This window comes from Sycon ciliatum, chromosome 8 (genome assembly GCF_964019385.1).
Source record: "Sycon ciliatum chromosome 8, ocSycCili1.1, whole genome shotgun sequence".
Lineage (NCBI taxonomy): Eukaryota > Metazoa > Porifera > Calcarea > Leucosolenida > Sycettidae > Sycon > Sycon ciliatum.
In genome coordinates, this window is record NC_088650.1 from 25,032,549 (window position 1) to 25,060,510 (window position 27,962).

Genomic DNA, 27,962 nt, shown 5'->3' on the forward strand with positions numbered 1-27,962 from the left:
GAACAGAAACTATACTGGTAAGAGCAAACAAATGGGTAAGCAACAGCATTCGGCCCTGTACAGCTTATGAAGGAATTCAGTACCGACGGATGTGTCGCTTTACTGGTGGTGTGCTATGACAACGTCGTTTTCGAGCACAGATATGGTGTGGGGGTTTCGTAAGAACACATACCAATCATAGTGTCTGGCTGTGCCGGGCTTGACAAGCTGACATTCATGCAGCACTCTCTGTGAAAGACGGAGGGGTGCGGGTGAATGCTGAATAACAAACAGACCTGCGGAAGTCATCTCCCCTGTGCACGGTACTTCACAACTCCCTAATTTAAGGGCATGAGTGAACCTGATATGCCCGTGCCCGTCGATATTTGTACAAGATAGTAGATCTACTACTGTACTAAAAGTTGAATAGTATGGTGGTAAAGACACACCATAAGTACAGCTGCAGTGGTGTCTTCAACTTCATTCTACTGTACTAAAAGGTGTTTTATTGAACGCACAAACCACTGATGATACTAATGCGAAGGCCTGTGTACTAGTAGTCAGAGGAGTATTAACGCTTATCTGTGTACGCCCACTGTGCCTACTGTTACAGCCATACTTACTTTCCACCATTGTCATTGCTCAGGACATACGATAGATGTTGCTTGGCGTCTTCATCGAAGCCGCTCAACATTCCGATGACCGTGCCAACGGGCTGATTCTCGTGCACGCGGTAGTCACTGAGTTGCAGTTTACGTGGCCTATCGTTGATATCCCTCAGCGTGATGTTGATAGTAAAGTCGGCAAAAAGCGGTGGACTTCCAGAGTCGGTTGTCCTGACCAGTACCGTGTATACAGGTTGGTGTTCGTAGTTCAACCAACACGCCGTGCCGCCAAGAGCTAAGCATGCCACATTGGACGAGCGAACCTGTGTTGTCAGGACATAATAGACAGAAGGCCAGTGTTAGGCGCATGCACACCAGGACAAACGCACGCACACACACATACACACACACACACACACACACACAGACACACACACACACACACACACACACACACACATTCCTATGGCTGGACAAGTAGTGTTCTGGAACGTACTTGTCACTGTAGCAAGGAATATCGTAATGAAAAACACAGTACACAATGTAGGGCATAGTGCAAACATCCCGTTTCAGGTCATTTTCAAGTTACCTTCTACCATCAGCTGCTATGGCCTAAAGATAAACAAAACTCCTTGCCAGAACCATTCAAGATCGTAAGCAGCAGTACCATAGTCTGTACCTTGAGCACTCCAGCATCAATCTTGAACCTTCCACCAGCCGTGCCCAGCAGGGCATAGCTGAAGGTCTGCCATGGCACTTTGCCTGTGTTATCTGGGTCCAGCGTGGACAGTGCACCAATCGCAGTGTTGCTCGGGCTGTTCTCGTCGATATGGTTGCCGGATATGTGCAGCGAGGTGGGAATCTCGTTGACGTCGATGACACTGATCACAAAGTCCTTCTCGTAGCTGAGTGGTGGCGTGCCGCTATCGGTGGTACGCACTCTGATAGTCAGTGTCGGCGTGGACTCGTAGTTCAGAGCTCCCACCGTGCGCAGATCATCAACAAACAACTGAAAGAGATGATCACACAATGCAAGTCCCGTAGTCACGTTAAATCAAACGTTATTAATGACATGCACACCACATCAAACTACTACAGGTGTAGAACATACAATAAAGCAGGCATGCTGTTACATCCTCTGGGCTCTAGGCATCGCACAGTGCCAGAACGGGCTGAGAGCCGCAGAGCCTCGGAGCAGCTATACTCACAATAGTAGTAATAGTCTTTTTGTCGAGCAGACGAGACCACACGACGTTTGCAGACACCAGCACGAACAGTCCACCAGTACCACTCCACAACAGCAGTGTGTGCTGCTATCTGCAAGTGTCGTGTGGTCCTGTCTGGTCCTTAAATGAATGGATGGACCAAATATAGATGGCATCACGGAATTATACTAACGATGTCAGATATATTTGAAATACCTCTACTGCACAACTACTTCCAAGTACAGCGTTCACACGCTTCCCAAAGATGGCCGAAGATACGCAGTTGGTAGTCCTCCGGCTAAAAACACCTAAGGTTCGGGTAATGACAAATGCTGCTCATCTTGCTGCTGTTTATCAACTGCCAGAAAGAAGTGAAAGGATAATGGTACTTACGGCAAACCTTCCATTGGCATCATTCACCAGGGTGTAGTTGAAGGTCTGGCGTGGGTCGTCATCATCAGTCAGGAAAGCACCGACAAATGCACCAGCCTGGTTCTCGGATACTTGTGCACTGGTTATCGTCATGTTCTGAACAATAAAAAAGGTTCACACACACACACACACACACACACACACACACACACACACACACACACACACACACACACACACACACAAACAAACCAGAAAGAGAGAGAGAGACAGAGAGAGAGAGAGAGAGAGAGAGAGAGAGAGAGAGAGAGAGAGAGAGAGAGAGAGAGAGAGAGAGAGAGAGAGAGAGAGAGAGAGAGAGAGAGAGAGAGAGAGAGAGAGAGAGAGAGAGAGAGAGAGAGAGAGAGAGAGAGAGAGAGAGAGAGAGAGAGAGAGAGAGAGAGAGAGAGAGAGAGAGAGAGAGAAAGAGAGACAGACATTCAGACCGACAGACAGACAGACAGACAGACAGACAGACAGACAGACAGACAGACAGACAGACAGACAGACAGACAGACAGACAGACAGACAGACGTACCGACAGACAGACAGACAGACAGACAGACAGAGAAACAGAGAATGGATTGACGAATAGGCAATGGTGTGTTGTCGCAAGGACATCAATATTCTACCGCAAGAAAAACAGAGAGACACAGAGAGACGGCGTGACTAGTACCTTGCAGAATCCCTCATTCTCTCCCTGCTTTGGACCTGCTCGAAAGGAAAAGCAATATACGAGGGCTTAACGTTTAGAGGTGAATATAACTAGAGTGTCTCCGTTTATCCATATCAAGCATGCACCTCCATGGTTTCCTCTGTGTGTGTGTTGGTCTGAGTGATGATGGGGGGGGGGGGGTTGTACCACATAATTAGATATTCCTCATCAACACCATCTCACGCCATGCTAGTCCCATGCTAGCCCCATGCTAGCCCCATGCTAGCCCCATGCTAGCCCCATGCTAGTCCCATGCTAGTCCCATGCTAGCCCCATGCTAGCCCCATGCTAGTCCCATGCTAGTCCCATGCTAGTCCCATGCTAGCCCCATGCTAGCCCCATGCTAGTCCCATGTGCCTGCTGGTGAGTTGTGCATCTTGTAAAAAAAATTAAAAAATTACTTACGTTTGGAGCGTCGTTAACATCGACAATGGTGATGAAGAACTTCGTGACCTTGAACTTGCCGTGCGGATCGGAGACACGGACCACGATGTACTCTTGATCAGTGTCTTCGTGATCCAGTGAGCCAAACACGGTCAGCGGGGCACTGCACAGACTGCCCGACGTCTAGGCAGTGCAGGGACAGGACACACGGGGTTGCGGGGTACATCATATCGTTCACACAGAGGCGACACACCCTTACATAACTGTTATCCAGTAACTGGGCCTGGGAGGATGATACTATGTGGTCATATTGCAATGCTATGATAGAAGTATATTACAATAGAGTAGAGCGAAATGGGCCTTGCCCGAAAATTCGGATAATTTTATTCTTTTCATTGATTGGTGCAATCCAGAGACCGTTTGGAGAGTGTTGCGAGGATGTATTACAGTAGAATAGACCATGCATGCAACACACACGCCTGTGAGCGAAATCCTCTTCGGTAATTCCGATGAAAGTGACCAAGTAAGGGGTCCACCCGAAATATTGGACATGACATTGTCTTGACGTGCGAATGACTGATTAAAAGATGTCACCAAATTGCAGGCCTTGCCTATCAACAGGTCGGACATGTGCACTGCATAACTACAACTAGGTTGGCCCCTGACCTCTCCAGCTGCAGCTGTTCTACATGCCCTCAGCAGGCGCAGTGCTCACGTGAGAACTCCCCAGCCAGCCAGTGGTACTTACAAAGTCACAGGTAGAAGTGGGAGCTACGGCAAACAGGTTATCAGCGTTGTCGTCCAGGGAGAATGTCAGCTGCTGGTTGGCATCCTAGAAGATAGAACAATGACACCAGGGAATTTCATTAGTTCAAGGTCAAGGTGCAAACGGGAAAAGTCTGAAGAAACAAATTGACTGTCACCACCAGGACTCGAACCAGGGATCCTCGCTTGTAGCTAGCGATGCTCTACCACTGACCTATGGTGTAGTCGTCATCCAAGCAACGACAGTTCAACATTCTCGCAACGAAATCTTTTAGAAGAACGACTAAAAGTTATAACAGGGATAGAGAAAATCATGTGTCATCCAGAACCGGTATGTACACAGCATCCACCCGCTGGCATGCACACCCAGATGCTATAAGGTACATGTAACCTTGCATGCTCTCATGTACCGGCATGAATAAACAAAACGGTCTTGTTCCCCGTTCTGCTCTGCTACTGTAATATCACTTCTGATCTGAGTTATCATTCTATCCCTGTACTTTACCACACAAACACACACACCTCAGACCTCAGACCTCAGACATGCCCATCGCGGGAGCGATGATAGCGAACAGCTATGTTAGACATAGCAACTTGTGCTGGGATTACACCATTCAACAGCTTGCAAGGCTGATGAATTGACCGCCACTATTTGTAGCCTGGTATCCACCACACAGCTGTTTGAAGTGACTTTTTCTGCACACACACACACACACATACACACACACACACACTTCGCGCGACGACACATACACACACACACACACACACACACACACACACACACGCGCGCGCGCACACACACACACACACACACACACACACACACACACAAGCACACACTAACATACACACTTGTGAACAAAAAGAATAGTGTCCTTACATGATCTCTGGCAACGATGGTACCAATGATGGTTCCGATCTTGGAGTTCTCGTTAATCCTAGCATGGTCATCAGCGAATGTCAATTGACCATTTGTAGAGGTGAAGATGGAATTGATCGGAGCTTCGTTGACATCCGTAACACTGATGAATATATCCTTGGAGATCTGTGCATGGCAAGAAAATGCACCCCAGAAGGCATTACCCAAGCGTTCGCCACTATGAGTTGCACAGTGCATGAAATCTCCAGCACACTATGAGTTGCACAGTGCATGAAATCTCCAGCACCGTGACTCCATGATAAGTCCAGTGCTGCTCAATGAAATCCAGTTGTGTCACTCAAGTTTGCACCTGGCATCATTTTGCAGCCCAGTGTTCACAGGTCTAGGGCTGCGCAACGCCCGGCACGCACTTGAGCGGCGCGGTGACTGGATTTCATTGAGCGGCGCTGTGACTGGATTTCATTGAGCGACGCTGTGACTGGATTTCATTGAGCGGCGCTGTGACTGGATTTCATTGAGCGGCGCTGTGACTGGATTTCATTGAGCGGCGCTGTGACTGGATTTCATTGAGCGGCGCTGTGACTGGATTTCATTGAGCGACGCTGTGACTGGATTTCATTGAGCGACGCTGTGACTGGATTTCATTGAGCGACGCTGTGACTGGATTTCATTGAGCGGCGCTGTGACTGGATTTCATTGAGCGACGCTGTGACTGGATTTCATTGAGCGACGCTGTGACTGGATTTCATTGAGCGACGCTGTGACTGGATTTCATTGAGCGACGCTGTGACTGGATTTCATTGAGCGGCGCTGTGACTGGATTTCATTGAGCGACGCTGTGACTGGATTTCATTGAGCGACGCTGTGACTGGATTTCATTGAGCGACGCTGTGACTGGATTTCATTGAGCGACGCTGTGACTGGATTTCATTGAGCGACGCTGTGACTGGATTTCATTGAGCGGCGCTGTGACTGGATTTCATTGAGCGGCGCTGTGACTGGATTTCATTGAGCGGCGCTGTGACTGGATTTCATTGAGCGGCGCTGTGACTGGATTTCATTGAGCGACGCTGTGACTGGATTTCATTGAGCGACACTGTGACTGGATTTCATTGAGCGACGCTGTGACTGGATTTCATTGAGCGACGCTGTGACTGGATTTCATTGAGCGACGCTGTGACTGGATTTCATTGAGCGACGCTGTGACTGGATTTCATTGAGCAACACTGTGACTGGATTTCATTGAGCAACACTGTAGTAAAGAATGAACAGCATGAGTGAAATCAGACGCCCCGTGATCTGGCTTGAACTTACTGACATTGGCGGCGAACCGTTGTCGGTGACCTTGATAGTGATCTTATGTGCCTTCTTTGTTTCGTAGTCGGTTGGCTTGGCTTTGAGCACGCTCAAGCTATCGGCACTAAGCTTGAACTGGCCATTGTCTGTGTCGGTCATGGTGACGGTGTGTTTCTGGCCAATGTCTTCGTCCTTGAACGAAACCGTGCCAACCTTCGTACCCGCCGGCTCATTCTCTTTCACCTGGACGGAGAAACGAACAGCAATACATAGCATAGTCTTGCATATCCGATTGCATACCTGATGTGGGCAAATTTGGCGAAACGTTGTAATAATTGATTGCCAAACGAATTCGAGATTGTTTCAGAGTGAAAGGAAAAGAGCGGGTCTGCTCTAAAAACCTCTTCCTTGAGCAAACTCCGTTCATAAGATTCTGTACAATCGAAAGATTTTGCTGTCAATAGAGTTGCTATGTAGAACACATTAGAGGGCAGCACGCTCCACAACAAGAAATTACCTGTGGTATGAGTAGCATGTGTGGCTAGTTTCACTCTGGTACGACAGGGCAGTACGTGATGGTGTCGAATGCCATCTTTAGGCCCTTCTTTAATCACTCCCCCCCCCCCCCCATGATGGTGTCGAATACCATCTATAGGCCCTTCTTTAATCACCCCCCCCCCCCCCATGATGGTGGTAGTCAGCATGGTCAGCGTACTAAATTTCAAAATACACAAAAAACTTCACTATCCAAGTTGTTTGAGCGGCCCCTGAACGTTTCTAAAAGCATCCTCACACGTAGAAAACAGCATAATATGCACACAGAATGAACATAGTAGGAATGACTGGAAAAGAAAGCAAGTAAATGAACTTACAATCGTGTTGCTGACATCAATGTGCCTTGGCTTGTCGTTGATGTTCTTTACGTTGACTGTCAGTTTGAAGTCCTTGCTCAGAGGTGGTGAGCCACTGTCTGTGACATGAACGATGATAGTGTGCGTCTTGGCCGCCTCATAGTTCAGCTTACAGTACAAACCACCGTACTTGAGGCATTCAGCATTAGGTGCCTTGACCTGCAATATGCACAATCACATGCATTCCAATGTCACGGGGAGGGAAATCTGTGGAAGACTGCAAAAGTCAAATGTCAAGGACTATCTACGAAAAAAACATACCCATTCCATGATGGTCACTGAATGCCTAAGGCCAGTAGGGGGTGTCACAGTTTCAGCACAGCATCAGGTTGGTGCAACTACTGGTTCATAAGGGCAGCTAAGCAAGCAATGAGGCTGCTGGGAAAGTGGACTTTCCAAAGTGTCCTCAGGTTTCTCAGACTACAACAAACAAACAAACAAACAACAACGGCAACGACGACAACAACAGCAGCATGGAACAGACAAGGGAATTGTTCGCAGTGCTACCTGAAGCGATGTTCCGGAGAGCTGGAATCTGCCTTGTGCCGAGTCTCCCAAAGAGTACTTGAATGTCTGCCTCTTTGACGCATAGTTATCTGGATCAATGGTGCTGAATGTACCAATAGCAGTGTCGGGTGCGGAATTCTCAAACACCTGAAGCACAACAGCAATGTACCATTGATCAGTCACTGGATGAAGAGTGCAAGTCATATACATAATAATTATAATCAGGATCAACTCAAAATGCTTACACGGACATAGCGACACCAACACCACTAGAAAATGCCTGTTGAAAGAATCCGGCATTGTGTGACTCGGGAATTCTAGAATATATGACAATCTACTAAAGATGGAGGAGCTACATTGTGCTGCACCAAACATGGGGCTAAACTATAGCTTAGTGATTAGAGCATCGCTGGTCTATAGCAAAGGTGCCTTTGTGAGAGAGAGAAAAACTGTGAAGAGAGCCACCAGTCAGCTACCGTATTTTCCGGAGTATAGTGCGCACTTTAGATGTGATATTTTAGGCCCGAGATCGCAGGTGCGCACTATGCTCCGAATATGAAATGCATGTACTTCAATGAAGATTGAATTGCGCACCCCCAATGTAGATTGGGGGTGCGCGTTATACAAAGGTGCGCACTATACTCCGAAAAATACGGTATGCAACTCTGGGCAGGAAACAAAATTTGAAGTGTCCGAATTGCAAACTCTACTCCTCAGCTTGAACATTGTTTCATCTGGGATAATATAGCACAATCTACAGTGCTAAAAGGTCGCAGTGATATTTCTTGCCGTGGTTGGCTATCACCCCTCTCTCGCACTTTCTGTACCAATTGATCATGGACCACGAGTTGAGTGAAGTAAAATGAATATAAATAGCAAGACACCACTTACATCGCTAGCACTGAGCGACACGGACGTTGGAACCTCATTAACGTCCACGACGGTAACTGTGAACGTTTTCTCATAGTACTGAGCCGGTGAACCGTTATCTATAACACAGCATAGTTCAAGTAAGCCAGACAACATACATTGATGCAATTGTTTGGTGTCATGATAAATGTCAGCGGAGAATGCTGGAATATACCGTAAGACCACATGTTTTAACGCCGTCTTAAAACTTTACATATAAAAGTGTCGTGGACTTTTAAAGTGGTGGGAACCCCTTGGGGCTAAGGGCATGGAAACAGAGCTCTGAAGGAAGGGAAAGGGGTCATTGGCATAGCTCTCAGTGTGAATCAGGAAATCTTCTCTTCCGGGTGTTTCCCCACCACCCTTTTGCACATAGCCTCGGTGTGCGCGGGGTTATTCCTATACAATTTTCCTATACGGTTTTCGTGATGTTTCCTTAAACCCAAACTGTTTGGTTTCTTGCTTTATAGTTTATGCTTGCCTGACCTTCCTTATCATTACCCTGAAGATGCCCAATGGGCAAAATATTGGCAGTAATTTTTTCTTGTTGTGCAGCTGAGAGCCTGTTTGGGGATGGAGGTGTTCACAAGTTTTCATAATGATATCCCTTCCCACTTTGTGTACGTGCTCTTCATTCTCTTTTTTCTCTTCTTCCGTGGTTGGTCTCACCCTCTCCTCAATTCAATTGGCCGTCTTGAAATGCCACGAGGTGCAGAAATAAATAAAATAAAATAAAAATAAAATAATTAATTAAGCAACAGCATTTCACCTGTAGTTCGAACCACGACAGAGTATGTCGACTTCGCCTCATAGTTCAGATTGGCTGATGCAGTGGTCATCAAGCGAGATCCCACAATCTTGAACTTCTTGTCCGGGTCTGATGTGATCGTGTAGGTGTGCTTGTGAGAAGCATCTTCGTCGCTCGAGAGGAACGAAGTTATCACCAAGTTGTTGAGGTTCTCTTTGACGTGCGGTGCACCTCCGACAGAGGTAATGTCCTAGCAGAGGAGGCAAATGGTCACAAGGTCTTAGGCTAGTTAAACTTTCCAGTCTCCCAGAAACAGATATATAGTCCGGTGTCATCTGCGAAAGAAAATATAATAATGCTATTTCATGTCAGACACAGAAGAATAATCGTGAATGTAACACACCGGGAAAGCCGTGGCATGAAGAAAAACACATTCGTCATTACTACTTACATGAGGAGCATCGTTCATATCCACAATCTTGACGGAGAATTTCTGAACTTTGAACAGGCCATGGTTGTCAGTCGCCCTGACAATGATAGTGTGCAGAGCATCGACTTCATGATTGAGAATGCCAGCTACAAGGACTCTGACGGAGCACACGGTTTCTGCAGTCTGTACAGGACATGGTCAGAAGACGGCCAAGACCGGCATGTAACCAAAGTAAGAGCGTGTACCAAATGAGAAGTAGAGAACACGTCCCCCCCCCTCCCCATCCATCTTTAACTGCTGGACTGTTCACTTCAATTTCAAAATGAAAATTTAGGAGCTTTGGCATGTGTTTGCGCGTGTGTTTCTGTGTGTGTGTGTGCGTGTGTGTGTGTGTGTGTGTGTGTGAAAGATTTGTGTACAATACGTGTGTGTACGATGTGTGTATGGGGGGGGGGGAGGGGGGTAAGAAAACACATATCCTCATAGTTATCATTCTAATCCTCTCTAACAGCTCTAACCCCCCCCCCCCCACTCCACACACACAAACACACCCCACTCCACACACACACACACACACACACACACACACACACACACACACACACACACACACACACACACACACACACACACACACACACACCCCACTCCACACACACACACATGCTGACCACGAAAGCAACAATCAATAGCATAATAGACTGATGACGGGGCATGTACATTGAATTTGTAACGTGATTACGCTTTTTCAGATTCCTGAAGTTGCCCACAGGTCCGTGCGCCAATCTCATCAGCTTACAGGATCAGCTTTAGATGCCGTCTTGCATTGCACGTTTCCAGGACTGTCCAACTTGAATCGGCCGCCAGCATTGTCATCTAGGCTGAATGTGATCACGGCGTTGTGATCCGGATCAGACGCCACCACTGTTCCCACCACCGTGTTTCTGACCGAGTTCTCGTTGACGGTCGGATTATTCGTTCCGAAGGTTAGTTGAGCACCTGGTTAAAGAACAAAGAACCCATGTAAGCAACATGCTGAGTGGATTGAACTCCCTCGTGTCATGCAAAGGACGGCGAGCTGGAAAATACTGGCTACAGGCTACTGGCTGATGTATATGGCATACTCCTGTATATGGTGAAACTGCTGCACCCCATATGCATGCGCCTAGAGCTCCTGCTTCCTTATGCGTTCGTACACATTCCTTTTGTGTTCGCACGCACTCCTTCGCACACAGCACACAGCTTTGGAATGTAGTTCTTCGTTTGTTGGTCTCCTTGCCGCTTACGAAATAAACTCTGTCTGACACAACACAGACAATCAGAAAAAATTCTAGCATGGAACTCAGTCTTCAAATGGTGAAGTCGTGCAGTCCCTGCGCATGCATGGATGCAATGGTCACAGCGGTACACGGCATTGAAAGCAGTACACGCGTGCGCCTACCTGCGGATGTGACCTGGATGGCGACCGGTGCTTCCTTTACATCCAGCACAGTGACGGTGAACGCCTTCTGAACCTATAGTTGGACGGGGCAAGATAAGGAAACAGTAGTTTGTGAGCGTCCACTCTAAGCCACTCCTTCAAAAAGATTCCAGTACACATCTCTACAGCGTAAGTTAGCTGGTTAGTGACATCTAATGGTAGCCTTGCTTTCGACTAGATGGCACATCAGTACAATGTGTAGACATCTATTCAGTCACTCACAAGACAGCCATTGTGCTAAACAGATCTTCTTTAGTTCTCTATCAGAAGTGCGCCATGTCATCTCTCTCGTGCTATACATAAAGCGGTACAAGCACGTGCATGCCTGCACGTGCGTACATAGTACTACATACAACTGCATGTACGATATCTACATTACCCCCCTTCCCTCAAAAAGAAAAAAGAAAAAAGCAGAGGAATGTACGTACATGTGTTGGAGTAAAAAGAGAGACGGGAAGTGTTGCAACTATTAGAAATAATCTGACTCGCAACTTGAGGCAAAAACACCAGGAGTTTGAGTTACAATGCAAACTCGACCAATAAGGGGAAAAAATAAAGAAAAATCTAAATATTCACAAGGTAGTTAGAAGATTCTAAACAACGCCAATCTGGTAGCGATTGAAGCCACTCATTTGGTAATGCATGACTCGACGACTCAGATGCCAGCTTCACGTGCTTTCTCTGTAAGCTTGATCTGACGGCCAGCTCTGGTCTGTACGCCCTCGCGGAATACACTTGGACGAGATGTTGGCGGTGACAGTGACATACAGGCCGGTGTTGCAGGTGATGCTGTCGTCTCCGGTGAAGCTGCAGGAGACAACGGCAATGTGAGCGCAGTTACCGGAGCTTCGGGCCTGGATGTTGCGCTGCTCGCTGACGGAAGGCTTGTTGGGTCGGACACTGGCAGTGCTGGAGCACACACTGGCTCTGGCACATGCTCCCTCTCTGACTGTGCCGGAGGTTCACTCATGGGTGCTTTCTCCGCTGCTGCTGCTGCTGGTGCTACAAACTCGGTAACATGCTGACGGTTCCGGAGCAGTATGCGTGACCCATCAGTGACCCCAACCTGACGACCATACTGCTCTACTACCTTCCATTCTTTTCGAGGGTCGCTGTACCCATCATGGAGCACTACCCGCGTACCTGATGGCAAATGGGGTAACTTGCGGACACCTCGGCGTGAGTCATGACCTTCAACCATTGCTGCTTTCGCCTTGATCTGCTCAGATGGGTTGACGATCTGTGGGGTGATGGATGCTGGAACCCGTGTCCGAATGACTCTGCTGAACAACGCTTCGCTCGGCGATGTACCTAGCATCCGGTGCCGCGAATTGCGAATGTCGAACAAGACTTGAGTGATGCGGCGGTGTAGCGGTAGATGAGGTCTCAGGCTGGCAACTCGTTCTTTCACCAGACGATGTAGTCGCTCCACCATACCGTTAGAGCGGGCATACCGGGGGCTAGACTTGCAATGCTCAACACCCAACTGAGCGAGAAACTTGGACATCTCAGTGGATGCAAACTGTGGGCCCCAATCCGAGACGAGTGTTGAAGGCAGACCAAACCGTGCGAACAACTCCATCAGCTTGTCGATCACACCCGTTGTCGTAGTATTGGACAGTGGTAGAAGCTCTGGCCAGCGGGAACCATAATCAATAGCAGACAGGAACGTGGCTCCCTCAATGGTAACAAGGTCAATGGCCAGTTTCTGCCAGACACCTTCTATCTCTGTAGGGAGGAGCTGTTGCGCTGGATTGGAGCGTTTACGCCAGCATTCAGAGCATTTCTCTGCAAACAGATTGGCATCCTTCATGAGACCTGGCCACCAAACCCGTTCGCGAAGGGTATCCCGGAATGCATCGATGCCTGGATGACCTTCATGTGCTAGTCGCAGCACCGCTGGGCGGAGCTCTTCTGGAATGACGTAGCGATTGTCTAGCATGACAATCCCTTCAATGACTGTCAGCTGATGGCGTAGCAGGAAGTAAGGCTCTTCCGTTTGGATGCACCCTGACCAAACTGATGTGCCCACTCTTTGTCGGACGCTGCTCAGTGTCGGATCAGAGTCCGTGGCCTGGCGAATATCCTTGGAACGAACCGGACAAGCCTCGAGAATGAGACTAACGAATTCCGCCATTGAACGTGCCTCTGCAGGTGAAGCTGTGCGATCAGGTAGAGGAGCTCGAGAGAGGGTGTCAGCACAAACCATCTGCTGGCCAGGGACGAACACCAAGCTGTAGCGATAGGGCATCAATGCGACCAGCCATCTCTGAAGCCTCGGTGGCACTTCGTCGAACGGCTTCTGGACGATAGAAATAAGCGGCTTGTGATCCGTAAACACTTGCACTTCTCGGCCTAGTACATACTGCCGAAAGCGAGTCAGGCCGAATACCACTCCCAGCATTTCTCGTTCCAGCTGAGAATAGCGTGACTCAACATCTGATAGAGAGCGACTGGCACATGTCACTGGTACCCAACAGCCACTGGTATTCTTCTGCCACAGGACTGCTCCCAAACCGTCTGGCGATGCATCACAGCTGATAGCAGTAGGGACGTCCAATGCTGGTTGAAAGAATGCCAACGCTTGCAAAGCTGACGCTATACCAGCCTTTGCTGAGGTGAATGCCTGCAGGACTTCATCATCCACACTGAAGGGATCACGCTTTGCTAGCCTGCGCAGAGAAGCCGTGATCTGGGCCAAGTTCGGAATGAACTTTCCAAGGTACGTAGCCATCCCCAGGAACCGTCGCACATCAGAGATAGATTTCGGAGGGGCCAGCTCCTGGATGGCTTGTAACTTGTCATCATCTGGGGACAAGCCGGTCGCACTTAGCCAATGTCCCAGATACTTCACACGGTCCTGGTTCAGTCGGCACTTGGTCCAGTTGAGTTGGAGGTTAGCTGCTCGCAGTCGCTGCTTGACTGCTTCTAGCCGTGCATCGTGTTCTGCTTGATTGGAGCCAAACACTAGGATGTCGTCGATGTAGACGATGACTCCTGGCAGGCCTTCCAGAATGTCGGACACCACTCGCTGGAAAATCTCAGGCGCACATGCAATACCGAAAGGTAAACGCTTGAAACGGAACAGGCCACAGTGCGATGAGAAAGTCGTTAGAGGCCTTGCTTCTTCTGACAAGAGAAGCTGATGGAATCCAGATTCCGCATCCAGAACTGAGAAGACCCCTGCGCCATCAAGCTGAGCTGTGATCTCGTCAACGGTTGGAAGAACGTTGCGCTCACGTGTAACCCTCTTATTCAGTTCTCTGTAGTCCACGCATAGTCGCAATGCTCCATTCGGTTTGCGGACTGGAACAAGTGGTGACACCCACGGCGTGGCTTCCTTGACGGGTTCAATGATATCCAACTTGGTCAGCCGTTTCAGCTCGGTCTCGATGTCAGCCCGGATACTGAAAGCTGGGCGTCGTGGTGGCTGGGCTAGAGGCTTTGAACCGTCTTCCAGAGAGATTTCGATGGGTGACACGTTCACCACGTTTGCTTGTGACAGGAGGTTCAGCTCCTTGATGACATCCTGTCCGAAGAGAACGGAGTGCTGACTGGCTGCTACCACGAAACAACTGCACTTCACGTTCTTGCCACCATGTGAAATGTGGACGTCAGCCATGCCCAAAGTCTCTACGACACCGCCATTGTACGCTTTCAGCAAGCGGTCACTCTTGCGCGTGGGCTTGATCACATCATCAGTGAGGATCGTCCGAGTTGCACCTGTGTCTAACAGTCCAGTGCACAGCTCACCATTGACTTTGAGTGTAGTCTGGAATGTCTTGTCGCCTGCGAGTGCCGAGCTACTGACGGCGAAAGCGGAGTCGTACATGCGACTTGCATGCTCATACTCATCAGGCTCATCCTCTACTGGCCGGGCTCTTTCTTCGTGTCTTTCCACTTTGTTTGACATGCAGACCGCTGCAAAATGCCCTCGCTTGCCACACTTGTTGCAGGTGACGTTGGCCGCAGGACAGTTACGCATGCCTGGTTTGTGACTACGTCCGCAGTATTTGCACTTCTTTCCCTCTGATCCAGAACCAGCTGCAGAGACAGCTTGCACACGCTGGATGGGCACGGGGAACACAGGCGGTGCGTCACCATGGTCACTAGCTCTGGTACTATCGTACAGTTTACTGTCAGTAATCGACGCTTCCAACGCCACTGACTTGGTGACGGCGTCGTTCAGGGTCAGCTTCGACTGTTTCAGCAGCTCCTTTCGAAGTTCAACAGAACGCAGGCCCACGATCAGCTGGTCTCGAATTTGGCAGTTGACAATGGTATCCACAGAAGTGGAGCTGAATTCGCAAACATCTGCCTTTTCTCTCAGCCGCCCAACGAACGAAGTCACCGACTCGCCCTCCATTTGGCGGAGTTGGCGGAATTTGTGACGTTCAGACGTGACATTTGTTGACGGTCGAAAGTGTGCCAACAATGCGTCCGTCAAGGCTTGGTACTCATCTCCAGGTGAGCCATCTTGTGTCTGCTCCACCGTGACAACCAGACCTTTCACAATGCGCCTCACTGCTAATCCAGCCAGATTCAAGAACAAGCGTTTCTTGTCAGCTGCTGCCGTCACTTCACTGATTGAAAGGAAATCATTTATGTCCTCGAGCCAGAGTTCAAAATCAGCACCGACGTTGCTCGCAGCATAGTCAGGAATAAATTCCTTGGGCGTCCTGCCCTTTGTCATTTTCGTTCACTGCGCCAATGTAGACATCTATTCAGTCACTCACAAGACAGCCATTGTGCTAAACAGATCTTCTTTAGTTCTCTATCAGAAGTGCGCCATGTCATCTCTCTCGTGCTATACATAAAGCGGTACAAGCACGTGCATGCCTGCACGTGCGTACATAGTACTACATACAACTGCATGTACGATATCTACACAATGCACAGGCTGAACATGCTGGGCAGAAACACACGATATCAGTCCTGTACGACATTGTGGTGAATTGGGCACGCGCAGCCCAACAGACTAACAGCTAGCACACACAAGACATGCAGGACTTACGTATAGGGCGGGTGAGCCGTTGTCAGTGGCTCTCACGGTGATGTGATGGCTAGTCTGCGTTTCAAAGTTAGCCACCTTTGCCGCAACAATGAACTTGTTCTGGGAAATTTTGAACCTGCCACCATCGTCGTCTACAAGTGAATAGGTTGTTGATTGACTGACATCTTCATCTGAACTGCTCAGAGAACCTACAGTGGAAAAGAATGAGATGAACAATTCGCCACAGTACCATAAATGAACATTCAGAGGTTTGGCCAAAACTTCACCATAGCATCGTGATTCCGATATCCAGTCACATAGTTTAATTAAGGTGCTTCCAGTGATGCCATACCCGTACGACATGCACGCGTTCCAAACTGATGCAGCTTACTCCCAGACACAGTGGCATGCATTCATGCTAGAGGACACTATAGATTGATACACAGGTATAGGCATGCAGGACACACTAAGATCACGATGATCACTACAGTAGTACACATAGTATCATCTTCTATCCCGTGTTGCCGTGAATAAATGAAGTGGGATGCTTCCAGGTCTAATTTTCGAGCATTTCAAGGGGGGAGGCGAGAGTTGCGTCCAATGGCTTACCATTCCAAACTAAACTTAGGATGCCTTCCAATTCCATGGAGTTAATACTGGGTAAGCTTGTGAATGAGCTCGAGAAACCCAGAACATTTACATTCCACTTCCCAGGCACACACGCACGCACACACACATGCACTCAAATAAAAAATGTTAGGTCCAATCACCATACTGACACTTGCAGTGGGACCCCAACCAAGAAGCGCGGTGATTTCCTGAAAGACGTACGTACCGACTTGAGTGCCGATGGCGCTGCCTTCTTTAATCGTGTATCCATTGAGCTGCAGATTCCTGGGTTGATCATTCACGTTGGTCGCGTCAATGGTCAGCTTACAATCGTAGTACTGACTAGGTGAACCGTTGTCTGTGGTGCGAACCGTGATGGAGAACTTGTTGAGCGATGACGACTCGTAGTTGATCACACACTTGCCACCACCTTCTGCCAGGCATCTGGTGTTGGCCAGGGCAATCTTTATGAGGGGAGAACACAGATGATACAGCAGCAGTCACAAACAACACAATGCGTCCGGAAAAATGCTGGGATCGGTCTGCAGGAAACGTTTGTATGGAAAAATGCTGGGATCGGTCTGCAGGAAACGTTTGTATGGCTAGAAAGCTGCTCGAAAACCTGGGAGGGAGACCTGCCAGGAGCCCGCTCATTTTTATGTTCATAAAAATGTCAACATCAACCTGAGATATGCATTGCTAGTTTTTGACTTCACTCACAAACGTACAACTGTAGCTTACCAAGACCTTATGGCTATGGAAGTATGTAAATAAAGTTAGCCGGATTTGCGGCCACATCACCTTACGTGTTGAGGAATACATCAAGCGAAGACATTCGGATTGGTGGGCCACCACTTCGCCCATATATCATCAGTGTTGAATGCAGACCGTCTCAAAAGTGAGTCAGGGGAGAGGGGATAAGTCTCTCAAACAAGCGGGCGTATAACTATAAGTCATTTTTAATTTTTAGTGCTCACCTTGACTGTGTTTCCAATCAACTTGAATCTGCCGCTGGCCGAACTCAACAGGGAGTAGGTGAAGCTCTGGGATGCATCTGGGTCGGATGTTGACAGCGTGCCGACGGTGGTGTCCAGGTAGGGGTTTTCCCTGACTGTGGTCGATGACAGCTGCGAGAGGATATGGCGAAGAGCACTATCTCAACAACTCCTTTCATAAATGTTCTATATCAACTGAGGAGCCTGTCATGGTCCGGCACATGTATACTACTCTGGGACTGCTCGCCTTCAAATAACTATGCAAAATCATTACAAAGAATCCAATCATTATGTACAATATTAGTTCGATTTCTCCCCCAAGTAGGCAGCACACGAAAGAAGAGAAAGTGAACTGTGCTGACCAGACCCAGACCCACCTTGCAAGCAGTCGGCTTCTCATTGATATCGCGGATATTGATTGTGAACGTCTTTACGAGAAAGAATCCACCAGTGTCCGTACTCTTTACTTTAATCGAATACCTGTATGAAGAGATACAGTAAAAAAAAGCACCCACGTTCGCATCACACTATTGACTCAATGCACTGCAGTGTGATATCGACTGCAGTGTGACAATAGCATGGACCCATCGCAGCCAGTCTTCTCTTTTCTTTCTCAGTTTCACACCTGGCCCAGTATCTTGCGCCCTTTTTCTACGGTATAAAAAATTGGCCACATCTATCAGACTATCTTTCTACAGTATCGCCTTCTCTGACGAGCCTTTTGTTTGTCGGCGAAACAGCTGTCAGGAGAAATTTCAGTATCAGTACCTATAACCCTTCTTTGTTGGAATTGTTTGGTGTATGTAATGGCAGGGGCGTCGGAAGGTATTTTAGTGTGGTACGGTCAGCCATCTGAAGTACAATTTACTCGTGGGGGAGAGGTGGGTGAGACGAAAGTTGTGGAATTTTAGATCCCAGATCAGTGTATTTTATTGATTCACGTGGTATCTGGGGCAAAAAGTGGTACCGTCAATACCGTAGTGACCGTACCGTGTGCGACGCCCCTGAATGGCTATGGAGGGTAGCAGCTAGTTAGCTGAAGAGTGCATGGAGTAGAGGAGTAGAGGAACATCATTGTATTTTTGGAAGGTCGAATGCTTTAACGATCATCATACTCAGTGTAAAGAGGAACATCTGAGTGGACTGTGGATAGTACTGGATACAGTGAAATATATCGTACATGTACTATGGATAAAACCTACCCTGGGATATTACATACAATTTTTGATGATTTTTCATTACACTAGGCCAAACGATTGACCTTGGATACACCGAAACCCGGCTGCACAGTACAGATTTGTACGGACCTTGTAAATACAATAGAATTGTAATGAGGCATGCCCCATGGGCAGCTGGAATGCGTACTTAGTACCCAACGTACTTCCTGTCCCAACATACTTCAGGATGGATCAATGCACTCGTGCTCTGGATCTAAGCAAGAGCACTGGTATGTACTAAATGAGTTCCACTGGACATTACACTGAATCTTCACAGTGCAGCATTACCGGACCTAGAAAGTGCCGGGCATAGCATGGGTAGGACGGCGAGTACTCACGAGTGTGCCTGCGTCTCGTAGTTGGGCACAAACAGCGTGTACAGGGTGCTGCCAGAGATGCGGAACTTTCCACCGGCAGAGTCGGTAAGCGAGTACGAGTGCGAGTCACTAGGATTAGGATCTGCAGTTGTGAACGAGCCGACCACGGTACCACTGGGTGAGTTCTCATTGACGTACGTCCTGGAAATGGAAATCTGAGCGGAAACAGTAACGCAAGGCCATTCATAATCAGAGAAATATTGCACGATCAGTTGACCAATTAACTTCAAAACATCATTAATGTTTGTTACCAAGATCCAGCACAAGTAGCTGCTAGCTAGGAAGAGGGGAGAAAGAGAGAGAGAGAGAGAGAGAGAGAGAGAGAGAGAGAGAGTGAGAGAGAGAGAGTGAGAGAGAGAGAGTGAGAGAGAGAGAGAGAGCACGCGACAGGTAATAGAGGTAAGGGATGAATGATACATGTACATACCGCAACTGGCACATCACAGCATATTCCTAAGTCTATATACACACACGAAAAGAGCATGACAAGCCATGCATTATTATGGTGCAGGACATCTCCTCCGACAAGTCACACCCGTTTCCTTTCAAAGATTAAGATGTCCAATGTCCAATGTGATAATGGATGAAGAAATGTCTGAACAACGTTATAACCGGGTAGTATTATTACTACTCACAGCAGTAGGTGGCTTGTTATCCAGTTCACAATAGGCAGTGCTGTGATCAGTCCAAACTGTGCTGGCCAGGCAAATGATGACCGATGGGCTACCTTTCAAACTGTAACCTTGCGGACACTTCAGTGTACATGTTGAGGAGTACAGGTACTTGCCTAGACACACACACACACACACACACACACATACACACACACACACACACACACACTCTCTCTCACACACACACACACACACACACACACACACACACACACACACACACACACAATAACGGTTTGTAGACCAAAGTGGACCTGGACCACTTGAGAACAATGACCCATACCTGTCAAACACACTCCCCGAAGCCCATAACAACCTAACTGGTATTTGCTGCACATCTAGCTAGCAATTGTTCTAGCGCTAACCATTCATTCCCCCATTGCCACTTTGGCTGCTTGCGAATCAGAATCATACAATCGACTAGGGGGCACCCAGGAAGAAGGCTGGGAGACAGTCTGTTCAAACTTCCCGGGGAAAACTATACAATCAATGACAATGAGAACGCTAATGAGGATGTTGGAGACGACAGCGACAACAATGACGACAACAACTTGCCGTCAAGGCTCATGCACAGACGACGTCATCTGCCGGCAACGATGATGCCATGCACTTCTAAACATCACCCACTGACAAGTACCGAGGACCACCAGCTCCGCCTGCTACGAAGCAGCACAATGCTAACAGTGCAAGAGAGAAGGGTAGAGGGCACTTACTGCTGGTGCAGGAGGGTGAGGGCTTCTTGCAGAGTTTTCCACTGGGGCAATAGGAGGTGATTGTGGGAGCGCTGCAGGACTTTGCCTGACACGTAGTGGTGCCGGTCAGATAGTAGCCAGCATTGCAGCTACACACTCCATTGTTGCAGCGCTGGTCACAACCACCGTTGACTAATCCACATGATTTTGAATCCTGCCAGAGAGGAGAGAGTCAGACGGACAGACAAACACACAGAGAAAGAGAGACAGAGGAAGAGAGGGAGAGAGAGTTCACATTAATAACGACAGGCAAGACTAATAAAGGAGGGTTAAAATACTAGGAGGTGCTTCATGCCTGAAAGCAGGTACATGCAAGCAGGTTGTCCGTCTAGAATGAGAGTAGATACGTGTACACAAGAATTTCCTTCACCTATGACTGTCCATGTCAGTCATCAATCCCCCCCCCCCCCTCTCCCTCTCCCTCTTCCTACATACATCAGCCATAACTAGTGCGGGATTGGCTGCGGACAGCCATATTGCAAGACACAAAAATAAGAGATGTATGTGCATGGGGATTGCAGTGTTGCCCAGACTCAACTGAGAGCGCTGATACGTACCGAAAGAGAGTACGGGCACGATCCTCTGCACACCGCCGGGCTAGTGATCTTGCGATACCTGTGTACCTTGCCAACGGAGCACTTTGAATCACATACACCAAAGTTGCCCCAACTGGAAACCTGGACGGGCCGGACCAAAGGGAGGAATCAGCAAAGATGCCAGGATGAACACACCAACATACTCTATGTTCCAATGCAAGGACTAGACCAACAGTATAGTCAGTCATGTGATGTGTTGAGACGGTTCCGCAGTCCACATGACCGCTGTGCACATCAGAGACACCATCCACTGAGGAAAGTACCATACTTTCCAGAGTATAAGCCGCACTTTAAAACGCTCATAATTCAACCTAAAAAAGCCATTGAGACTTTAAACTACGATAGTCAAAATGAATGTTGATATAGTATAGGGTAGATGCCAGTATTTCATGGACCAACACATTCTGGGTGCAGAGCATATACTCCGGAGAATACAGTAAATATAGCGATGTGCTTGCCCAAAAAAGAGCAGATTGATAGCAAGAAAAGCGAGGAAGCGCAGCAACCCTAGAGCATTTTTCCTAGGGTGTTCATATTGAGGTGGGAAGTGGCATTTCAATAATTACACCGTGACAAGCTCAGCAAACAGGAGCACAGTGAAGTACCCGGATGAGGCCTTAAGTTAACTCCATGTCTACCTATCTACATACAGTGGACCTTCCACAAGGGTCATAATATCTGTACTTTACAGCCGAGGTGCACTGTATGTCCACGGTCATGTGACGGGTATGGCGTAATGCACGGTCATGAAAGACAGTACTTCTGGTCCAGCCGGTATTTCAGACTGATGATTCTGTAAAATCATGTCTCCACAACTGTTCCTAGAAGCGTATCTCAGGCAAACAAACTGTACTACAGTAAACCCTGTAACTACAGACCACCGTGACTAGCGACCAGCCTGCTACTACAGACCACTTCGCCAGGCACGGACGGTCTCACATTATGGTTGTGCAGTGCAAACCTCTAACTAAGGACCGCCTGCCACTAAAGACCGCATTCTCTGGCCCCAGGCCGGGGTGGTCGTTAGTCACAGGTTTTACTGTAGTTACAAGTCCCATTTGACAGAGGAAAAAATGGAAATATAAATACCGTAAGACCACACTAGCGTTGAAGACGAGTGGCTACTTCAACACAACAGGAACATATAGAGGTATATGTGGTAACATGGTTGCTTCACTTACCGTACAGTCCTTGTTGATGTATGCTGTGCAGCCAATAGTTTGACTTGTGGATCCGCAGCTTCCACCGCATGTAGCCTGGGAAATGACCGGTCTGGTGCGAGTTTGTGTGCCTACACAACACAGCGTGAATACAGCACAGTGCATTATAATGGAAGGTTTCCAAGATTTCGGCTGGAAAAACCTGATAAATACGGTCTTGTCCTTGTGTGTGACATCTATAACGATGGCCTTTAGAAAATCTGTCATGGCTACCATTCTGACAGCCAACACAGGCACGCGCACACATACGTACACACACATGCACGCAAGCACACACACACACACACACACACACACACACACACACGTACACGTGTGTGCACACGCACACAAACACACTTGTACTTGTACTTGCTCACTGCCAAAACTGGTCACGTGGGTCTCCCCGGGAGAGGGGAGAGAGACTCAAAAGGAATCTTGGAAAGATGACTCAATTGGCCATTGAACCACCCAACGGCCGACACCCCCTGAAATCCCCAAACTAGGGTGGACTTGAAATGATCCCACTTATGGGCTCACCACACCTCAGTAAGTGGGTGAGGACAAGGTGCAGAAAAAGGATTGACGGCATCAGGGTATCCGTCCCGGGATCCAACTGCAGGTACCCCTGCCCCCAGTGAAGGTAATACTTGGTACAAACACACACACACACACACGTGTACGTGGGCGCACGCACGTCATCGTAGGTGTATTGCACCGATACAGAATGCGTCTGTTGTCTTACTTTCTTTCATTTCACAAAGTGAACAAGCATAAAAAAGCGTAACACCTTTCCTTTCCAGACTGAGGTGCAGTTCCTGCTATATCAAATCCCACACCTGCTGGTTACGAAGAAATAAAAGGAATCACTCACCTGAACCACATGGATTTGTGCAAGGTGTGTACAGGCCCCATTTTCCAAGAACACAATCACGCTTGACATAGTTGGAGCACGACTTCGTGTCAGTCCCACTGCCGGGGCAACCTCCCCCGCAAGACGCCGATGTGCTGACTCTGCGGTACCGATACCTTGAGAGCACAGCACACACCGTGGAAAACACATCATCAGGACCCAATGTACACGCCATGAGACAAACTCTCAGAATTCAGGACCCAAGACATTCACCATGGAAAAAATCATCGAAACCCAATGCACACTCCATGGAACACGCTACCAGAATACATTATTTTCAAACACATCATGGAACACACTATGAGAATACAATTAACACGCCATGGAACACGCTATCAGGACCCAATGCACACATGCACCCAGTATGCTTTAAACTTGGACATGTTACACATGTGCAAGGGCCTCACAAAGCACCATCCGCTGAGCAAGTACCCTGGCAATGTCAACCAATGTGAAGTTTCAGAGGGGGGAATGTCACGGCTGCTGATTGATACGGCCTTGCCTATGGTGTATGTTGTAATCTGTGATACAAACCATGCAGTGGCAGGTACTTGTGCCTGGAGTGGGATTTTGTTTGGAGTGATCACAGACCAGAATTTAGAAAGAATTCACGGGCACATAGCGTTGACCATGTTGGTGCAAAGTGTGCACGGGAGGTATAGAGGGGAACGAACACGGCCAACATCATCGGCTGGGCATTGACTGGATTAGAAGCATGCATGGCTGTCCTAACTTATCATGTGATGGTGATGTGAAATACAGCATTTTCCTGAACATAAGCCGCACTGGAGTATAAGCTGCACCCAGATTGTTGTGAAACACAGACCTCTACCCTGTTTATTGCCGTTAATTTGACCTGCGTAGTAGAAGCCCCACCTTTTTTTATTGGGTGAACTACTGGTGTTTAATAGGTGCTGCTCAAACTCCAGAAAATACGGTACCCCTCTTCCTGAAATGCTCTGTGACTACATGTGTGCTGCTCTAACGTACTGGTATCCACTACCGCAGGAGGCAGTGCAGCCAGTCCACGAGTTGTAGCTGGTCCACACGCAGCTCTTCGGACAGCACCTTGAGCAGGACTGAGCCTGGTTGACGTTGGGGCAGTTTGCACCGCGACAGTACTGGTTGACGCGCACGTAGCGCCTTCGGTAGCGGTAGCCGGAGCCACACGAGCCACTGCTGTATCCGCAACTGCCCCAGCTGCCCCAGTTGTTCACCTGAAGCAGACAAAGAAGAACAGGATGAGTATCAAACCCATCGCAGATAATATCCTTACCCGTAGAGCTGTAAAAATATGCACACATTTCCTTTGCCATTCTCTTCTGAACTTTCCCTGAGCTCATGTCTATACATTCACACTTCATTTCCTAACATAATTTTACTGATTCTCTGTCTTTCCGTTGCAGAACATCCATTACGCCCTGTCTTCTCTATAAAAGCTAGCATGTTTTGTTCTCTCTGCTCGACTTCAAGGTTGTGCCTGGTCTAGAGGGTGCGCGTGTGTCACAGGATTGGCTGTACTAGAATTCAGACCGTCATCAAGTACTACACCCAAACTGGACTGTATTTCACAACAGCCAAACGCTGACTCGTGATGTCAATACCATAGCAACTGTAATCTACAATTGATTTGATGATGCGGTGAGCCAGCTTGTAACGGCCTGTCTTCCAGTCACAATGACAACCCTTAGGAACATTGACAAGGCAGGTAATGTATAACAGGACCCCGGTGCCACGGCAGCGACTTACTTGGCATGACCTGGATGTGTATTGGACGCAGTAACGGGTAGAAGTACGGGAGTTAGAGCAGGCATAACCTCCACAGCTTTGGTAGCGTGCAACGTAGCGATAGCGAGTCTGCAACATTACAGCACAAACATGAGGCCAGAGGCAATGCTGAGCTATAACAATCATGCAGGTGTTCATCGACCGATGCGTCAACCAAACACTTCATGTCGTTATCACATTGTTTCCGCTTTTCTCACATTTATCAGGACCTGATTGGAAGCAAGACAGATACAGCAACGTGTAAAGAGGTCAGCTTCCGACAGTTTGGAATTTCTATCTGCTAGGCCCACTCACTGCCAATATTTCTCTACTTGTTCTCGTTGGCCATACCACCACTCTTCACACGTTATGCAACACATGCCGCATTGCAGCCAGAATGCACTCAAGAAATGCATGGGTAGTACATTGGCGCACCTGTCTTCCCGCGCCACAGCTGCTCGAGCAGGATCCATAGTTGCCCCAGCTGTTCAGCACGCAGTTGCGACGGCAGCACGCAGTGCAGCGGATAGACTGGAGTGTGCTTGGGCAGGCCCTTCCACCGCCGCTTGGTTTACGGTAGATATAACGGCGGCGATAGCGGTAGCCAGACGAGTAGCAGTTTGCATTGCAACTGCCCCAGTTTCCCCAATCTGGGTAGAGTAGACAACATAGCGGCATGCAATAGCTTTACAAAGAGAAGAAGGAATGCTTTATTAACTAGGACAGGGATTGGAAGCTGAACACTGTGATGCCTTCAATCAGTATTTATGCGGTTTACCCTCTAAATAGCCCTCCCGAGGCACTCTCACGCATGGATTTGTACAAAACAAATATTTGAAACTCACAAACTCCGAACTACACTCTTTGCACAATTCACAATCTACTACAGCCAAAGTCGCTCTTCTAAGATCCTAACACCAGGCAAAGCCAAAGGCCTTTTTGAATGAACTGAAACAAGTCTTGTAAATAGAAGTACACCATCTATGATTGTGAGAAATGGTCTTGATCATTCGAACAATCCCTTACTGTTGTAGCCGCAGTTGACTGCACATCGGTTCCTGCTGTAGCACAGAGCATTGCCCCAGAGATTGGGACAGCTCCGTCCACCTCCCGATGGGTACCGCCTCACATATCTAGGTGACAGAACGTACCGTACAAAACACACAGCATGCGACCGGTAGCCTTGATTGTACACACAAGAGCATGCAGTTTATCCCAATGATCACATTCAACACTGACTGTGCATAACCATGCTAGGAGTGCATGCCATGCAAGCCTACTTTTTCTAAAGTCAGCTTGACCAGACAGAGCTATCAATTTAGCCAACCAATCGCGTCGTGCTTCGTCATTCGTGTGACCACTGCCAGGCCAATGTTGGACCGGGTGACTCGGGTAGGTTGGATGAGAACAGTGTGAGTGCATCACCATGCACTGTGGCCCGACTGCCGAACGCTGTCACCAATTCCCAGGCAACTGTATTAGCCAGATGTCCGTCGGATGAGGCTACTTGTAACCCCTTCTTTTAAACTGTCCTATTGTCCTCTACTTCCCCTCTCTAAAAGTGATTCACCAATTTGTTTAAACTCATTATGGTTCCGCCGACGGTAATCTAGTGACATACACGGGTTATGGACTGCTAACTACATACCGAGCGCGCTTATAATTCCACGTGTTGAATGGGTTTGATTTCAACTAAAACTAGCACAGTTAAGAAAGCATGCATCACTGGACAAGAAATTGCCCAAAGCCATACAAGGAGAGAGAGTCTTCCTCTCCACAATCCGCTAGCTTGGTCAAGAATCCTCAGAAACTGATGGTTACACAAACCTACCTTCGTCTTCTTATAGTACCGTAGCCGCAATTCGCGTTGCAAGAACCATAGTTAGACCAGTTGTTGGTTAGGCAGTTAGTGGCGCAATTGCGTGTGATGCATCTCCGCGACGCATATCTGTTTGTCCCACTGCACGTACTGTAGCGATATCTGTACGCAAGGAAAAGCATGCAAACCAGAACGCCTACAGATGAGACAAGCGGACATAACACCAACGTGTAGCAAGTGCAGTCCAGCTGAATTCGTACAGGTTATGTGATCACATTCACATCAGTTGAGATGCTTCGGCGGCGAAGGCGCGCACAGCGCTGCACTTGCACTAGCAACTCAACTCACGTAGCAAGTAGTGCCCATGAGCGGTTCTGCAGTATACTCAATGCCCATAAGCGGTTCTGCAGTATACTCAATGCCCATAAGCGGCTCTGCAGTATACTCAATGCCCATAAGCGGTTCTGCAGTATACTCAGCGCCAATAAGTGGTTCCACTGACTCACCCCATGAAATCACTTGCATAACCTCTCAACTGCAGTCCCACACGCTTGACCGCATGTCCCAGTGCCCGTGCAGCAGTGCAGGCGCATGTGACGTCACAGCAGCTACAATTAATTATTTAAGAGCTGAGATTTCACTTGTTATCGCTCAGTGCAGTGTGTAGTTTGCAGGTAATTTGCAGGTAGTGTTTCGTGATCAGTATGTACACACGGGATACTGGTATGTACTGAATGCAGCAGCGGTGATTATTTGATTGTCAAAGCAAGTCTTTTAGCACCTAGCAAGAGGTCCATGGATAACAGGTCTGCACATGTGTGTG

At 48.2% G+C, this 27,962-nt stretch overlaps 1 protein-coding gene across 1 annotated transcript in view; it reads right to left on the reverse strand.

Annotated features, from left to right (window-relative positions):
- The window catches only part of LOC135823656 (cadherin-23-like), a 46,018-nt gene extending 18,368 nt beyond the window's left edge, over positions 1 to 27,650 (reverse strand). Inside the window, exons 1-30 of the mRNA XM_065336505.1 lie at positions 27,646 to 27,650; positions 27,152 to 27,301; positions 26,347 to 26,453; positions 25,756 to 25,970; positions 25,303 to 25,410; positions 24,544 to 24,770; positions 23,515 to 23,669; positions 22,623 to 22,732; positions 21,403 to 21,522; positions 20,807 to 20,999; positions 20,055 to 20,206; positions 19,381 to 19,574; positions 18,203 to 18,305; positions 17,808 to 17,957; positions 17,057 to 17,294; positions 16,243 to 16,430; positions 11,190 to 11,262; positions 10,548 to 10,747; positions 9,770 to 9,931; positions 9,340 to 9,568; positions 8,553 to 8,650; positions 7,662 to 7,808; positions 7,116 to 7,313; positions 6,262 to 6,486; positions 4,948 to 5,112; positions 4,048 to 4,131; positions 3,321 to 3,482; positions 2,183 to 2,317; positions 1,264 to 1,593; positions 603 to 907 (exon numbers count right to left, since the gene is read on the reverse strand). Of these exons, the coding sequence (XP_065192577.1) occupies positions 603 to 907; positions 1,264 to 1,593; positions 2,183 to 2,317; positions 3,321 to 3,482; positions 4,048 to 4,131; positions 4,948 to 5,112; positions 6,262 to 6,486; positions 7,116 to 7,313; positions 7,662 to 7,808; positions 8,553 to 8,650; positions 9,340 to 9,568; positions 9,770 to 9,931; positions 10,548 to 10,747; positions 11,190 to 11,262; positions 16,243 to 16,430; positions 17,057 to 17,294; positions 17,808 to 17,957; positions 18,203 to 18,305; positions 19,381 to 19,574; positions 20,055 to 20,206; positions 20,807 to 20,999; positions 21,403 to 21,522; positions 22,623 to 22,732; positions 23,515 to 23,669; positions 24,544 to 24,770; positions 25,303 to 25,410; positions 25,756 to 25,970; positions 26,347 to 26,453; positions 27,152 to 27,301; positions 27,646 to 27,650 (4,928 nt within the window). The remainder of the gene's footprint in view (positions 1 to 602; positions 908 to 1,263; positions 1,594 to 2,182; positions 2,318 to 3,320; positions 3,483 to 4,047; positions 4,132 to 4,947; positions 5,113 to 6,261; positions 6,487 to 7,115; positions 7,314 to 7,661; positions 7,809 to 8,552; positions 8,651 to 9,339; positions 9,569 to 9,769; positions 9,932 to 10,547; positions 10,748 to 11,189; positions 11,263 to 16,242; positions 16,431 to 17,056; positions 17,295 to 17,807; positions 17,958 to 18,202; positions 18,306 to 19,380; positions 19,575 to 20,054; positions 20,207 to 20,806; positions 21,000 to 21,402; positions 21,523 to 22,622; positions 22,733 to 23,514; positions 23,670 to 24,543; positions 24,771 to 25,302; positions 25,411 to 25,755; positions 25,971 to 26,346; positions 26,454 to 27,151; positions 27,302 to 27,645) is intronic.
- Between the last annotated feature and the right edge of the window lie 312 nt (positions 27,651 to 27,962).